This window comes from Gymnodraco acuticeps, unplaced genomic scaffold (genome assembly GCF_902827175.1).
Source record: "Gymnodraco acuticeps unplaced genomic scaffold, fGymAcu1.1, whole genome shotgun sequence".
In the NCBI taxonomy this organism is placed as follows: Eukaryota; Metazoa; Chordata; class Actinopteri; order Perciformes; family Bathydraconidae; genus Gymnodraco; species Gymnodraco acuticeps.
The window spans coordinates 106,431-121,437 of record NW_022991538.1 but is presented as its reverse complement, the minus strand read 5'-3'; the positions used below and the strand labels follow the sequence as shown (position 1 = coordinate 121,437).

General features: G+C 42.4%; 1 protein-coding gene across 1 annotated transcript; it reads left to right on the top strand.

The window, feature by feature from the left end:
• Window positions 1–723: 723 nt before the first annotated feature.
• Window positions 724–13,447, top strand: LOC117533442. The gene is made up of 6 exons (XM_034197184.1): window positions 724–1,250; window positions 3,186–5,587; window positions 7,661–7,815; window positions 8,210–8,275; window positions 8,553–8,738; window positions 8,925–13,447. Exons 2-6 carry the CDS (start codon window positions 4,725–4,727, stop codon window positions 10,175–10,177), a joined length of 2,523 nt encoding a protein of 840 aa, XP_034053075.1. The 5' UTR covers window positions 724–1,250; window positions 3,186–4,724; the 3' UTR covers window positions 10,178–13,447.
• Window positions 13,448–15,007: the final 1,560 nt, after the last annotated feature.

The following is a 15,007-nucleotide window of genomic DNA, read 5'->3' as shown; positions in this document are numbered from 1 at the left end:
CACTCCTACCTTCACGTTACTACATCTCCATGCGTCCTGCTCGTCTTTAACTTGAAGACATCTCTATGCACGTCCGGGTCTAATTGACAGTTTCGTTCACGCTCCAGTGTTACAGCTTTTGCGCCAATCCTCTCTCCTTCCCCGTTTTCATCGCTTTCATAATTGCCACCAACATAATGACACAGTTGCTGTGGCAACCATGTCTCTCTTTTTCTCTTTCTCTATCTCTCAGACACACATTACACACACACACACACACACACACACACACACACACACACACACACACACACACACACACACACACACACACACACACACACACACACACACACACACACACACACACACACACACACACACACACACACACACACAAAGAAAACACACTTTGGATCTCAGATTTCTTCTGTTGAAATTACCGACTGCTTTAATTGAATTATGTTAAGTTTTCCTCCACATTTTTAAAGCAATTGTTCCAACTCTGCGTTTTACTTTTATGATTATCTACGGAAGCTCATTTCCTGACATTATTTTTTTTCAGAGCATGTTTATAGCAGATTTTCAGAGTCAGTCAATTAAAAACAGATTAAATGGAGGGGAATAAAGATGCACGCCACCAGTTGAATGGGCCTAATGACCATCCGCGCGGAGCCTGATCAGTAGTTGTCTGATCGACCAATCACAGATCCCCCCCCCCCCCCCCCCCCCCCCCTCCCGGCAGACTAGTCGCAGTTAGGCGGTGTAACCTATCTCGCCTGGAAACTATGAAGGGAAACAGCTTCACTCGATCCTAGATGGAGAAAAGTTCAATTGGAGGATTTTTGTTTTATTTGGTGACGCCTTTCGTTATTTTGACCACCTGCATTTTGGCGTGTTTTCCGGGATAGTTGCACAATAACTTGTGCTGTAGGCTACAACAAACGGAATTTTCCAAGCCTGTAGTTTTATTGCCTTGTCACATGTCTCAGAACATCTCGTCGGGCTCTCACTCTCTCTCCTGCTCATGTTTTTTTTCTCCTTTTGCCAAGATATTGGATTACCAATAGCCTGATGAAGACACATCATAGAGAGATGCAGCACTGTTAAAAAAAACAACCTTTTAAACAGGTGGCAGATCCAGCAACAGTTCAAGCTGTCCTGATCATCCTGTGCAACAATAACAGGCTATACCATCAGAGAGACGCTGGGATACAGTGCGCAGGCTCTCAGCGCTATTCTACACCATCAAACCCCAGAGCAACGCACAGGTAAGACACGACATTATGCACCTTCTATTCATGCAACGCCAATTTACCGAATTACACGCACAACTGTTTGATAGCTTCATTGTGTGTTTCTGTCTGTATGAAACATTTAGTTTGGCTTGTGTTTAGACGCATCAGCTGGACACTGTCAAACAAAAAGATTTGGATGAAAGCTGCGCCACAGAAACATCTGTAGGCTTTGTGCTGGGCAGGCATCGTTTTCATCACTTAGACACTTTAATTGACTGCACATTGCGACATTATCATCATATTGTTATTTAGACCGACATATCCAACCGGACTACACACACACACGCACAAACACACGCACCGGCACGGATACACCCACGCACTCTTAGCCTCGTAATACATGCAAGTAATTTCCATAACCCGCATGCTTGTCGTTTGCAAGTTGCAATTTATTAACCGTACAAAGTAGGCTATATGGATTGTAATCTGAGTTGTTGTCCAAATGCAAAGTCACTGCGCAGCAGATATTTCACTGATAAGAAGGACTGAAGCTGCTCTCAGCTGTTTCCCCCGTAATTAATTGACCATTTGCATCAGCATGACTGGCATTTAGGTGTTTTTCGCTATTGATTTACAGCGTTTTTGCAACAGCGTCTCTTGAGAAAAAAAGGGGCCATTTTGTTTCATTTCCAACAAACACCTGTTGAAATTGTTGCATGCCCAGCCGTCTGCACAGCCGGCTTCATGCAATGGAAGTAAAGGGAGCCGTTTGGCTCATTTGCGTGGATAGAATTGCTTGCAGTGAAAGGAAACAGTGGAAATGTGTTTTTCTCCCTCCAGTGGCAGTGCAACCCAGGGATGCATCTTCACAGTTCTGAATGTGTTGCCCTTCACCCTTTAGTTCCCATGCTCACTCTATCTCCCTCTCTACTGCATTGCTTCAACAGCACAGCATAGAAAATGCCTACAGGATAACATTTGATATTTTTTCTACGTTAAGTCACTTTGCTGGACAGATGTTGTATCAGACTTAACAGTTTTGGATGCATTTTTTAAAATTCTTATCTTGAATTTCCGTTTGTTGTATTTGCACATATTCATCAGGGGAGTGGTTTGGACATATTGGCCAGAAAATCCTCATGTGAACGTATAGTCGGAGCACAAAATATGGTAATGGAAGTTTAGCGGCGAGGCATCAGGGTCATCTTGTTGAGCAAGAGACGGGCAGATGTGACTTTGAATTCTGGTTTGTCTAATGGGTGTAGATTGGATTCTGCCTCCCTTCTCTTTCACTGCCTCTTTCACTCACACACAGACAGAGCTGCAGTGCTATTCTGAGAGAGTTAGCTGCCTCAACCCACGCACAGAATCTGAGAAAGAGAGAAAAGGCAGAACGAAGGAGAAAAGAGGAGAAGGAGAGAGCAAGAGGAATAAAGGAGAGAGAAAGAGACTGCTACATTAGGTTTACAGAATGTACTACAGTCTCTCACATGCACACAAAGCCTTTTAACAGTTCACATGATCCCTCTTTAAATGTTCCAACAGCAGCTGATTTACAGTCTTCATCTGCACTCTTCTTGTGTGTGGCATTGACTGTATTTGCAGATCTGCTTGGCTGTGCTGTTTGTGTGATGTTCTATGTTGTATTGGTAAGTGCTGGGAGAAATGTACTTGATTCTGTGCCACCCACACACCGCCCTCCCACTCATGGTCGTCTCTGCATCTATACCTCTGGCTCTTCCCGCTCGCCACAATCTCTATGCTCATTTAAATCCCTACCCTGCATTTACCCCTCTGCTCTCGTTCTCCCTTTCTCCATCACTGGCTTTTCAGGAGCTCCCGCAACCAAACAGGCACACAAACACACACTCGGTACCTCACAATGCAATTATTAAAAATGACTGTTTTGTGTCAATAAGTGATGTCTCTGGGCTTCTTTCTAACCATGCCTCTCGTTTTGTGTTACAGCGGACACTCTGGCATTACAGGTTTATCGACGTGCAAACCTGAAGACAATTCTGGAAATCAAGCAGAACATTTAGAGAGGACGGAAAAACACTTTTGGAACATTAATCAGTGGGGGGAAGTGAGTCTTTGTTACTCGTTCTTCCTTTGCCGAACTCTCCTCAGAAGGTCAGAGGAGCATGTAACCGAAACAAGTGGAGCCCTCTGTGATTTCAGCATTCTGTCTCCCCCATCTGTGCCTACATTCGCCGCTACAGATAGGGACGTTTTTGATAATTACATGTAATTATAATTTCTGTGGGAGACAGATCTGCCTCTGTCTATTATTGCCAACACCTCCAACACAATAACTTCACACATTTACATATTTCTCAACAAAAGTGATATTCTTTGAAGACAAATCAGGAATAATTTTACTGAGAGAGACATGTCACATGGAGACAAAATGTGCCATTCAGTTCATATCTAATTAGTAAAACGGTTGAATGACACGGGTAACTTTTTGTGCCTAAAAGCTGAATAGGGAGCATTTAAAATCTGTGACGTTTGCCTCACTTTGCAATGTTTTTCACAGGCTGGGAGTCATTTTCTTGTTTTATGCTTATTCCTAAATTTTAGCTGCAACCGTCTTCTAGCACCTAAACTGAGCCTTCCTCATTATTCATCATCGGCCAAATCACAGTAACAGTCTGTGTGGATGCTCAATAATCCAATCATAGACAAGATTGAGATAAAGTACACATTGTATCTACAGATGTGATGAGTGCCTAGAACAAGATATCATGGAGAAAGGTCTGTGTCTCAGAAGAACTAAGCATCATTACTGGCCGTTTTCCGTCAGTGGTGCAGTCTGTTAATCTCATGATTGTTTACAAAATACATATTAAGAAATATAGATTTCATACATTTTTCAAGAAGGGAATTGCTTACAGCTTAAATAAGTGCCAATTCTGAATGTGCCAGACTGAAACAGTCGTCCAGGAATGAATAAAACAGGTACAATTGTTTACATTTGATAAAACACTGGCCATAGACCATAGTTCAAGTGCCATGGTCAGTAAGAATGTATAGGACTGCCATATTTTATTGAAAATCCTTGCTACTCCTTTTAACTGGCCTTTTTGGTTACAAATTAATTCCATCCAGCAGTACGTCAGAGACTTGTTCTTTTGTTCAGCGGGAAGTGTGGAACAAGGCATTAAGGACTAAAAGCATGAAGATTGTTGTTTTCAATCTGTCCTTTTTACAAAGCCGCATCCATTTTAGTCTTCTAGACTTGAAAGGACAAAAGATGAAGTCATTACGCATTCAGAGTTCCTTTCTAGCAGTAAATTAAAACCATTTTAATACCATTATCGACAATTACTAAAACCTACCAACTGTTTTTATAGTGGTAGACCTTTTCATTTGTATTTTTCCTGACCTTTTCTAATATTACTCCATATAAATAAGCAGTTTCTACATTTCAGTGTCTTTAAATTTCATCATCCAACATTACTGAATGAAACTACTGATACATCATAAATATTTAGTAGGTTGTACATGCTACTTGAATATTTCACATGCCATTTTAGTGGGTTAAACGGCAAAAGTGGATACTGCATTGACTCAACAACAGAAAATAGATCTCTTAGTCATGTAAAAATGACGCCCACCACCAATCTTCGAGTCCTCGCTGTCTCCCTGCTCTCCCTCCTCACCGCCCCTCTCACCACTGTTGTGGAGACCTCGCCGTCCCCCATTCCTCAGCAAATGGACCCCCCAGGGAGGCCTTTCACCGAGCAGCCAAAGACTAGCCGCGGCCCCCCTCTCCTGCTCCTCGCCATGCAGGCCAACATCAGGCCAGCTGCTCTTCAAGGCAGGACCAAAGCACCCGAGAAACTTCCAGAAGCCTCATTTCTCGAGGAGCTTCCGAGGCCCCTTCCCCAGGTCATGTTCCCCAAAAATGTGACTTCATCAAAGGCCCTTGCACCTCCCTTAGGCGCTGCCCAGGTAGCGCCCATACCACCCCGTTTGGTGGAGGTATGGATTGATGTATGTCGGGGTTATTATGACGTAATGGGACAAATTGACACCTCTTTCAATTGCTCCAAGGACTCGTTCATCTTTTGCTGTGGAACCTGCCACTACCGCTTCTGCTGCCCAGACCGAACCCGGCAACTGGATCAGGAAAGTTGTACAAACTATGACTCTCCAGACTGGGCCAAGCCACAGACAGACCCCATGATGTTGCCAGATGAATTAGGTCCCGACCCAGACTTTGATCCACTGAAGCAACAGAGCCACAACACAGGCTTCGTCATTGGAGGCGTGATCGTGTTCATGGTGGCTGTCGCCGTGGGAATCAAGGTGGTCTTCAACAAGGTTCAACAGGAAGCTAACCAACGGGACCTCAACATGCCCAGGTGAGGCTTTAAAAAAATGCTTTTCCATCAACTATCACTGCTGGATCTGTTACTTCATTCAACGTATGAATACTGTAATTTAGGTGTTCATGACTCCATAAATGGCCAAGATTAATCATTCTGGGCTCTGAATAATGTTGTTAGTCATCCGATGAAACATTTGATCTTCATCGAGTGGCTGCTGCAGAATTCATGGTTGTTTGGATCCCTCTGGGCTTTTTATCTCGTATAGGGCCTATGATCTTGGCAATAAAATATGCATTTTGATTTATGTACAGGTTGCAATTTTCTATCTTTGGCTTCAGTAGTGGAGGATGATGGTTGTAGACTCATATGGAGGATTCGGATTATTCCATAAAAAATGTAAACGATTAATACTGTTTTTTTCCCCTACTAATTCATTCACTGTTATCATTGTAAACAATTGTATAACAAACTAATTGGGGATTGTGAAAAAGACACAGTTAAAATACAGTAGCTATAGCCTACATATTTTTTTTAATCCTTATCAAGGTGTTTTCAAATAAAATTACCTATGTACACTTATCCTCACATGAATATGAGTAATCTGTTACCTACCAATATACTATCCAAATTAAAACCCTGTGAATAATATTGATAATGGCAAAATATTACGAAAATAGTCACAAAAGACTAAGCAAGTTTTCATAAATTCTATGTTAAATGTTCGTCAGCAGCCATTCGTTTATTTTCAGTTTAATCTCGTTTTCACTTTCTGCATGTGCAGGGTCGGCGTCATTGGGGTCATTCGCGGGCCATGCCCCCTCAAATGAGTCACTGTGTCCCCCCAACGCAGGGTGGGCAAGCCTTGCCACTTTGCCGTTTAAAAAAAAAAAAATCATATAAGTGAAAACGTTTCCACTAAAGGTTTTTTGTGTGAAATACATCAGAAATAAAGAATACAAATATAAAACACAGCCTGAGGTGTTCTCACTGCTGCTCTTGGTGTGTTGCTTGACCAATGACCCCCGACTTTTGTTTTGTTATCATTACGTGGCTGTGTGTTTAGATGAAAGCCCAGTGGCGATCTGTTCATCTGTTACACTGATTATACAGTAAAGCCATCGAAAATAAAATGATATACAGTACAGTACAAGTAGCCTACTTCTGGGTCTCTGTGTTTCATTCAAGCTCGGCTCTGTGTGTGTGTGGCACGAGCGCATTTTGTGAGTGCGCGAGCGGTAACGTGGAATGTTGTTGTTAGCATCTGGTTAGCTAGCTATGCTAACGGATATAAAGAGCTGTTTCTACACCAAGGTGGAGGAGAGTCCTCTCCTGTCAGACTGAGAGGATCGTATAACCTCAGCTCAGTGGGGTAAGGACTCTCTCAGTGTTTAGATAGTTCACTTTAGTGTAGGTTATCTCAGTGGGTCTCAAACGGTTTGGTCACCATTTATGTAAACAAGTATTTGCGAGGAACACCTTTATATGATCATTATAGTTATTAAAAAATAAGAGAATAAATGAAAAACGGGTATGAAATACTATAGGACAGTAACACAAGAATACCGTTTAAAAGGGGAGTTATTAGTAAAATATCCATAAAGAAAAAGTAAATCTGTGTACAGTTCTGTTTCATATGGATGCTGAGAGATGTAGGCTATCCATAGATCTCTTCATTTAGCTCTCAAAGTGCACCAGATTGATGCATTTAACTTCAATATTTTAAAAATAATCTTCCCGGAGGAGCATGCCCCCAGACCCTCCTAGAGGAGGTTAGGTCCACCCCCACCTAAAACATGTTCACATGGATAGGATACTAAATACATTTGCACACTTTTTATATGGTGGCCTATGTCCATATGTTTCTGTTTTGGTGGTCGTGCCACAACCGTGCATGTATGCACAAGTCATAGGTGCGCTATACAATAGCACTACACCCCTGCAATGTGTGTGAAATACACTTTACAGCATGTTTTTTTAAATTGAAGTTGCGTTGGTGTTTGTGTGTTGGTTGTTGACGGCAGTGTGTGCCCCCCCTTGGTAAATGATTGCCTCGCCATTCGATTTGTTCTAGAGCCGACCCTGTGCATGTGTTTATTTCATCATTAGAGCCCTGGTTGACATGCTGCGGCACCAATCGAGCCCTGTCCAGCAAGATGAGAGAAACAACAGTGTGGCTCTGGCTGTAGGTGACGGGACTGGGACACTGGGGAGACCTCCGAAAAATCTCTACGCCCCAGGACTGCCGAGCAAAGACAACAGATGTGAGTGTTTAGGTTTTATTTTTTTTACAGCGTTAGTGAATAGCACAATCAGAGCTTTTGTAACTGCATCCTCTGAGTGCCGAGGCACAGCGTGTTTGTCACGTCTGCATGTGAACGCAGGTCGTTTTCTGTGTCCCATAATCAAGATATCTTTATATCCATTGGGCATTATATAAAAAAAGAAAAGGAATCTGAAGAGTAATGCTCTTAAAATACATATGCTTTACATGATGATGTGGGGACACTCTGTGCATGAGAGATGATGTGAAGGTGAATATATGCAGATACAAAATGTCTATAGTTGCCTTGATCCTTTTATGTTAAAGGACAATTGAACTGGAAACTGCCTGACATCCATTTTGAGATGATTACCTTATGTTCTTTTGATTTGCAGTGGGAAATATTCAGCACAATTTCATCCATACTTCAGGCACCAGCCCCAAGCACACTGCGACTATCGGTAAGCAGCTGGTGAAAGCTAGGCTCCCATGTAAATTACATGCAATCACCATAATGCTTAATTTACCTTGTTCTGTTTAATTTAAGCTCAAAAGAACTCTCATTCATCCCAACAATGATAATGATTGTCGGAGCTTTGGTTCCTTGTGTTGAGCTATGTTAAATTCTGACTGTCTGAATGTGCGCAGATTCATACACAGCTACGTGTGGCGCGCTATCTCCAGAGGAGAAAATCTCATTTAACACGCTGTCGTTTTCTCCCCCTGTGGTCTGTGTAGAACGCACCCCCCGGATGAACAATGCTCAGCTGGCAGCTGGAGGCACCCTGCTTTCCAGTAAACACAACAACACCAAATCCCAGCCGGCCTTCCACCACTCCCTGCACAACCTTGCTCAGCTGCCGCCCTCCTACGAGAGTGCCACCAAGCCTGAGCTCAACCGATACTCCTCACTCAAACGCCTCGGTAAGTACCTTCATTTTCAAGAAATTAGGACAAATGTACCTGCTGTCTGCCCGTGTCTCCCCGTAAGTACTGCAGCACGGTGACACTCTTGACACTTTGGCACAAAGGGCAAGACGTGTCATAATGTGCTGATGCTATTGACTGTGTTGATAAACAACATTCAGAGACATTTTGTTTGGCTTGCAGAGAAAGGTCTTGATGAGTACTCGTCTGGTTACTGCACCACCAAGCGCCGGCCCCACACCGCCCAGCCGGCCCTCCAGTCCTCCCAGCACCACCTCCACTGGGGTGGAGACTACACCCTGAGTGGGAGAGGAACCCTTCCCCGGCACGCAGTCCGTCCCTGGATCCCGCCTCCGCCTTCTGGCATGCCTGCTTCACCCACACCCAATCCTTACCCTCTGGATCCCCCGGAGCCCCAGTACAACCCCAACTACGAAACTCTCTCCAAGCCCAGGAAAGTTAAACCCAATGACCAGCTGCTCAACATGGGGGACGTCCCAGGTAACACAGGGACACTGTCCAGGATGTCCAAGAACCAGCAACACCAGTACTACAAAGCCATGGTTGCCTCCAACAAGAACACCAACACGCAGACGCTCACCAGGCAGGGGAGAGATGGGAGAGATGGGAGGCAGGAGAGAGATGGGAGGCAGGAGAGAGATGTGAGAGATGTGAGAGATGTGAGAGATGTGAGAGATGTGAGAGATGTGAGAGATGTGAGAGATGTGAGAGATGGGAGAGATGTGAGAGATGTGAGAGATGTGAGAGATGGGAGAGATGGGAGAGATGTGAGAGATGGGAGGCAGGAGAGAGATGGGAGGCAGGAGAGAGATGGGAGAGATGGGAGGCAGGAGAGAGATGGAAGGCAAGAGAGAGATGGGAGGCAGGAGAGAGATGGGAGGCAGGAGAGAGATGGGAGGCAAGAGAGAGATGGGAGGCAAGAAAGAGATGGGAGGCAGGAGAGAGAGGAACGGCTGCTCATGTCCCCGGACCATTTGGAGGAAAGGATGGGGGTCGGTGGGATGGGGGTCGTAGATCCGTACGCCCACACGGGAGGGGCCGTCCCCACGCTGCCCCGCCAGCAGAAGGCCCAGTCCCAGCAGAACGTCTGCGCCACGCCCTCCCTCGACCGACACCACATGATCAAGATGAACTCTCACCCCACGTCCGGACGCGAGCAGGAGAGGAACACGCCCATGACGGGGCACATGAGCGCAAACATGGGCTGGCAGGGGGAGGGGCCCGGGGCGGGGGTAGTCATGGGAACGGGAACACTAGGGGGCCACAGTGCCAGGAGGATGGCTTTCGCAGCAAAAAGGCAAAACACCATTGAGCAGCTAAATTTCATACCAGGAGGGGGTGGCGGGGGGTCGTCGGGGAGTGCAGGAGGGAGTCAGGGGATCAGGACGGGGAGCAAAAACGAGGTGACGGTGTGAGGTTTGTGCCTAATGTAGAGTTTACCCCTCATCAAAGGGATGGGAGTAGATCACCCTTCTGCATTTAACTATTAGATATATAACTACAAGAACTAGAAGTATAAAATATAGTAACATTAGAATGTGTTTAGGCTATTCAAATTAGTGTAATCTAGTAATTCAATAGCTTAAATATGATTAATCGGTTAAAAATCTAGGTGGGGAATATCTGTAACAATTATGTGATAGCCTACGTCAGCCATATTTTGTAACAAAGTTTGCCATATACAGCGGTGCCATTACTTGTAGAAAGACTAAAAAGGGTGAAACAAAACCAACCGAAGTGTCGTTCATAATTTTGTTTTTATATGTTTTTCAAAAGTACTCAGGAGCCATATTAGATAGGGAACAAGAGGATATATATATATATAGAGATAGAAGAGGTCGCTGCAGAGGAGGAGCATGTAGAGTATTGTATCACAGAATTTAACAGAGAATTGAGCCAACTACCTGCTGGACTGTCAACCTGCTCAGCTCTCGCCAACATTGATTGATTAAACTGAACCTCATGGGTGAGCAGCCCGGTGGACCAGAGGAGCGGGAGTGAACCATGTGCCTGGAGAGGGATTTTGGAGATCTGATACTCAACCTCATCCTGACACAGGGAGACAAAACTTTGTGTTGCTTCCTTTGATGACGAGCGGCCGAGGTGGGAGCTGTTTGCGACTTGGACACAGCAGCCTGTTGGCAGGACTCCGCACCTGATTTTAAAAGCGCGGACGTACCCACATCACCAATCTGACGCCTGGGTTGCCTAGTTTTCCATGTTACCTTAGATCCAATTCCAGAGAGACACACTCTGGTCACTGTTACACTGCAGTAAGCTGACGTTAGATAACGTTATGGGTGATTTCCCCCCCTAACGTTCCCATCTATAGATCAGGACCTAACTGTAAGAACATTGGGCTACCAAATAAAATAGAGCCATCTGTCATGTTATTACAAAAATATCTTGACAAAAACATAGACGAGCCAGGAGACGCATGTGTTCAGTTTACCAATAAAGAGGCAACTTGCTTTAATTGCAGGTTGTGAACGAAGAGCAAAGGTTTTTCTACAGAGCACAAATGAATAGACCGTGACGCAGAGGTTGCACTTACACAACTGTCCTTCAAAGCCATTTACGGAGATACAAAGAAAATACCACAGAGGAAGCTGGTCTGACAATCACCATTTTATTATTCTCACCAGGTGACAAATTACAAAAGGCAGATATTTTGTACAGTCAAAGGATTGGCTTCAGAGCAAGCCAAAAAAAAACTCTGAGTCAGGAGAGAGAGGGCGACCTGAGGCCTTCTCCTGCATGGCTCATATGCCGTAAGAGACTCGGATGATTAGGAAGCCCTCCCCTTCCTCAAGAGGAAGACCTTGCTGTATCATAACGCACTTCAGCCAGTATGAGTAAAAAAAAAAGAAAAGAAAAAAAAGAAAAGAGAAAAAAAAATGTTCATCAATAACAACGCTTATCAATACTAAGGGCTATCCTATCCTATATACTGTAGTATGTGATATCTGTGGTCCATATAAAATACTATCTCTTTCTCTTGATTTTGTGTTGATATTGTCATGTTGTATTAAGTATTAATGTGTACAAAAAACAAGAGCAATTTAAGCACAGTTCAAAGAGAAGCACAGAGACACAAATCTATCCCAATATTTGCACCTGATACAGACTTACTCTGTATCGTGTCCTCAAAGTTTACAATCTGTTCAAGCACGGCTGACAGTGGGACTGATCAATGGAGGGTATTGTATTGAGAGAGGATTTTTTGTATCAACATGAAATCAGAGATCATTTTGGCAGATCTAAGAATGAACTTGTTACTGCTTGATTTTTGTTCAGTCATATGGAAGGATACAGATATCAAATACTGACAAACAGAAACACAGATTTCATTTGGACAATCTTCCTATACACAGTGCTAAATGTAGTTGTTATGAATATGATGGAGTGTTATTATTAATAATTATTATAACTGTTATGGTTATTATTAACAATTATCTTATGATGTGATGTTCTTTTACTTGGTGGGATTTAAGTGTTTATTGTTTTTAGATAACTAGAATTCTCATGACTAGTTTTTTTTTTTTCATGGTCATAAACTCAAGTTTTTAAAAACATTCCAAATCTTGATGCATGCCAGCTCCATTTCATTGAGAGGCAGTTACAGAATGCCTGGATTTTAAGGTCATCAATGCTTTTATGGCCACTTTCTCCAGCTGTATGTACGTACTGTGCCTAGACATCGGCCTTATGACTTCTTGATCTCAAGTGAAATTAGGTTTCCACTCGGGTATTCAAAATATCTATTGAAAAAATCTGCAGCCTTCTAAACGTATGTGTAGACGACGGTGTCTTAACAGCCAGTGAGGGATAGGTGTGTTCGGGACAGGGACAGACGTTTATTATCCAGACTGGAGGCGGTCTGCTGTCTCCACTACAGATGACCCCATAACATTGTGGATTGTACACACTGAAACCCATGATGCCATAATGTATGTGTGTTCGGATGAATGTTTATTACACAGGTTGGAGAGAAACGGAGCTCTGATGGAAACCTGAATGCTTTGAGTGTCTTTTTTCAGGGAAATAGGACAGTTGACATACAGTAGTATTAGATTTTTTTAATAGAGCCACAAAAGGTCTGTAGCAAAGTCTGTAAAATCTCACAAGCCATATCCATTGAAACTCATCATTCACAATTTTATAAATGGTTAATCTAATTTGTGCAAGTATTGTATTTTGTATAGCTAGTACAATCAGAATATTTTGAGTGATCTCTTCGACATTAATTTAAGGGTTCAAAAAATTATGTGTTAGTAGTTAATGAATTGTACAGTGCCAAACTCATAACATTTTGTTGTCTTTCTATTGCCATAGCTTCCTACAACACTAAAGGGGTTATTTATTTTTCCCATCTGAGAACTAACGCACAGGCAAGTTAGCCAAAAGAGCTAGTTATTAGAAATAAATTAATGAATATTGTGTGTGTTTTTACCATTATGAATTAATTTTAGAGGGAGGATGGTTAATGGCCACAAGAAATGTAAAGCATTGCGAACAGTAAATTGTATGGACAGGGACTGTGTCCAGTATATCCGGTAATTCACGGATTTATTTTCATGACTATACATTTCAAAACTACCCTTTTGTTATTGTTCAATGCATTGATCCCCTTGGATACGACAGTGACTTACAAATAATTTGTATAATAAAGTTGGTGGAAAAAACGTTTTGTCTTTTATTATAGAGTTTGGGTTTCTTGCACTATGCATATAATACATTTTATTATTGTTATTAAATATTTTAGCTCCAATCCATTTTTGTTTACCTGATATATGAATGGTCACTAATTACACTTCTTTGGTACTTTCTCATTGCTTATTAATATAACCAAACCATGCCACTGTCATTCAATAGTGTTGGTAAATTAAATATTATTGTCTTGGTATGTGATATTTCTAAGATACTCCTCAACCATTAAGGCTTTTAAATTATTTTCTTGAAAATATAACCTGGGCTGTATGAATTAAAATGATGACTTACTGAGAGAAAGATTGCACATTACATTTCTCAGGAGGGGATCTCCAAGTTCCTGGTTGCTTAACAATATCCTTCAAAGATTAAACAATATATTAATTTTCAGAAAGACGTCTAAGTTGATTGTTCACAGAAATATAGTACAGGACTTCCTATTTTATGTGCAAGTAAGTGAAATTATGAGAATCCTTTTGAAAAAAACACAATACCTGATAAACAACTTCTCTCTTGGTGCAGAAAATCTCTTCCCTGGAAAGTATTTAGTTGACAGGCACATTTTCAGTGGTGGTATTATTTGAATCCTCATATAAAAGCAAGTTATAGTTAGGATAAAGCTGTTTCTGCACAAAACTCCATCTTACTTGACATTTGCACACCACACCACACCATTCAATGAGTGGAATGCTCAGAGGAAATATACTGGGAAATTGAGATTCATAATAATCACAAGATGAATACATGTTTTATAATGGGTCGAAGACACAGTAGCTCTATACTGACAAAAAGTCCTCTTGGCTTCAGTACGTTAGTGGACACAGAGAGTGGCGATAAAATCCCACATCACCATGGTCTCAGATATTGTATAAGCCACATTAAGGCTATACAGTGCCGGTGGGAGAGGACAATGGTGCTATTAAATGAAATGAAAAGGCGAAATATGTCTTCATATATTTCTCAACTCGAGACCATCTGATGGCAGAGTTATATCATACTGTACCTGCTGGATCCGCAGAGTGATGGGAGGGCTGTGGAGCTCATATTTAAAACCTCCTGTGAATACTTTTATTGCACTGAAATTCATGAAGGCTTAAATAAAGGAGCAGACAATGGCATTGCTCTGATACAGAAATAATGTGTACAGGAGGTAAACAAAGGGCACAAAATATATTGTGTTTGATTTAGGCACTGGCTGCCACTGATGCATTACAGCCATTGTAATTTGCACATTTCACCACCAGGAGGTTCAGTGCACCTCTCTGCTCTGAGACAAAATGAAGCCCTCACTCAAAATGTCATAGCTCAAAAGATAAACCCCACTGTCCATCACCTGGTATCTTTCATAATAATACATATTTTCTAGGTCACTGTTCACGAAATAAGCTCAGTTTATGTAAATGACTGGTTCTGAGGAAGACTTAAGATGTTCTATTAAAAACAAATGAATATTCCAAATGCAAATGTATGTGTTAGTCAAGGCTTTAGGGCCGTAAATGGTCCTGAGTAAAAAGATCCACATGCTCTGTGCACAC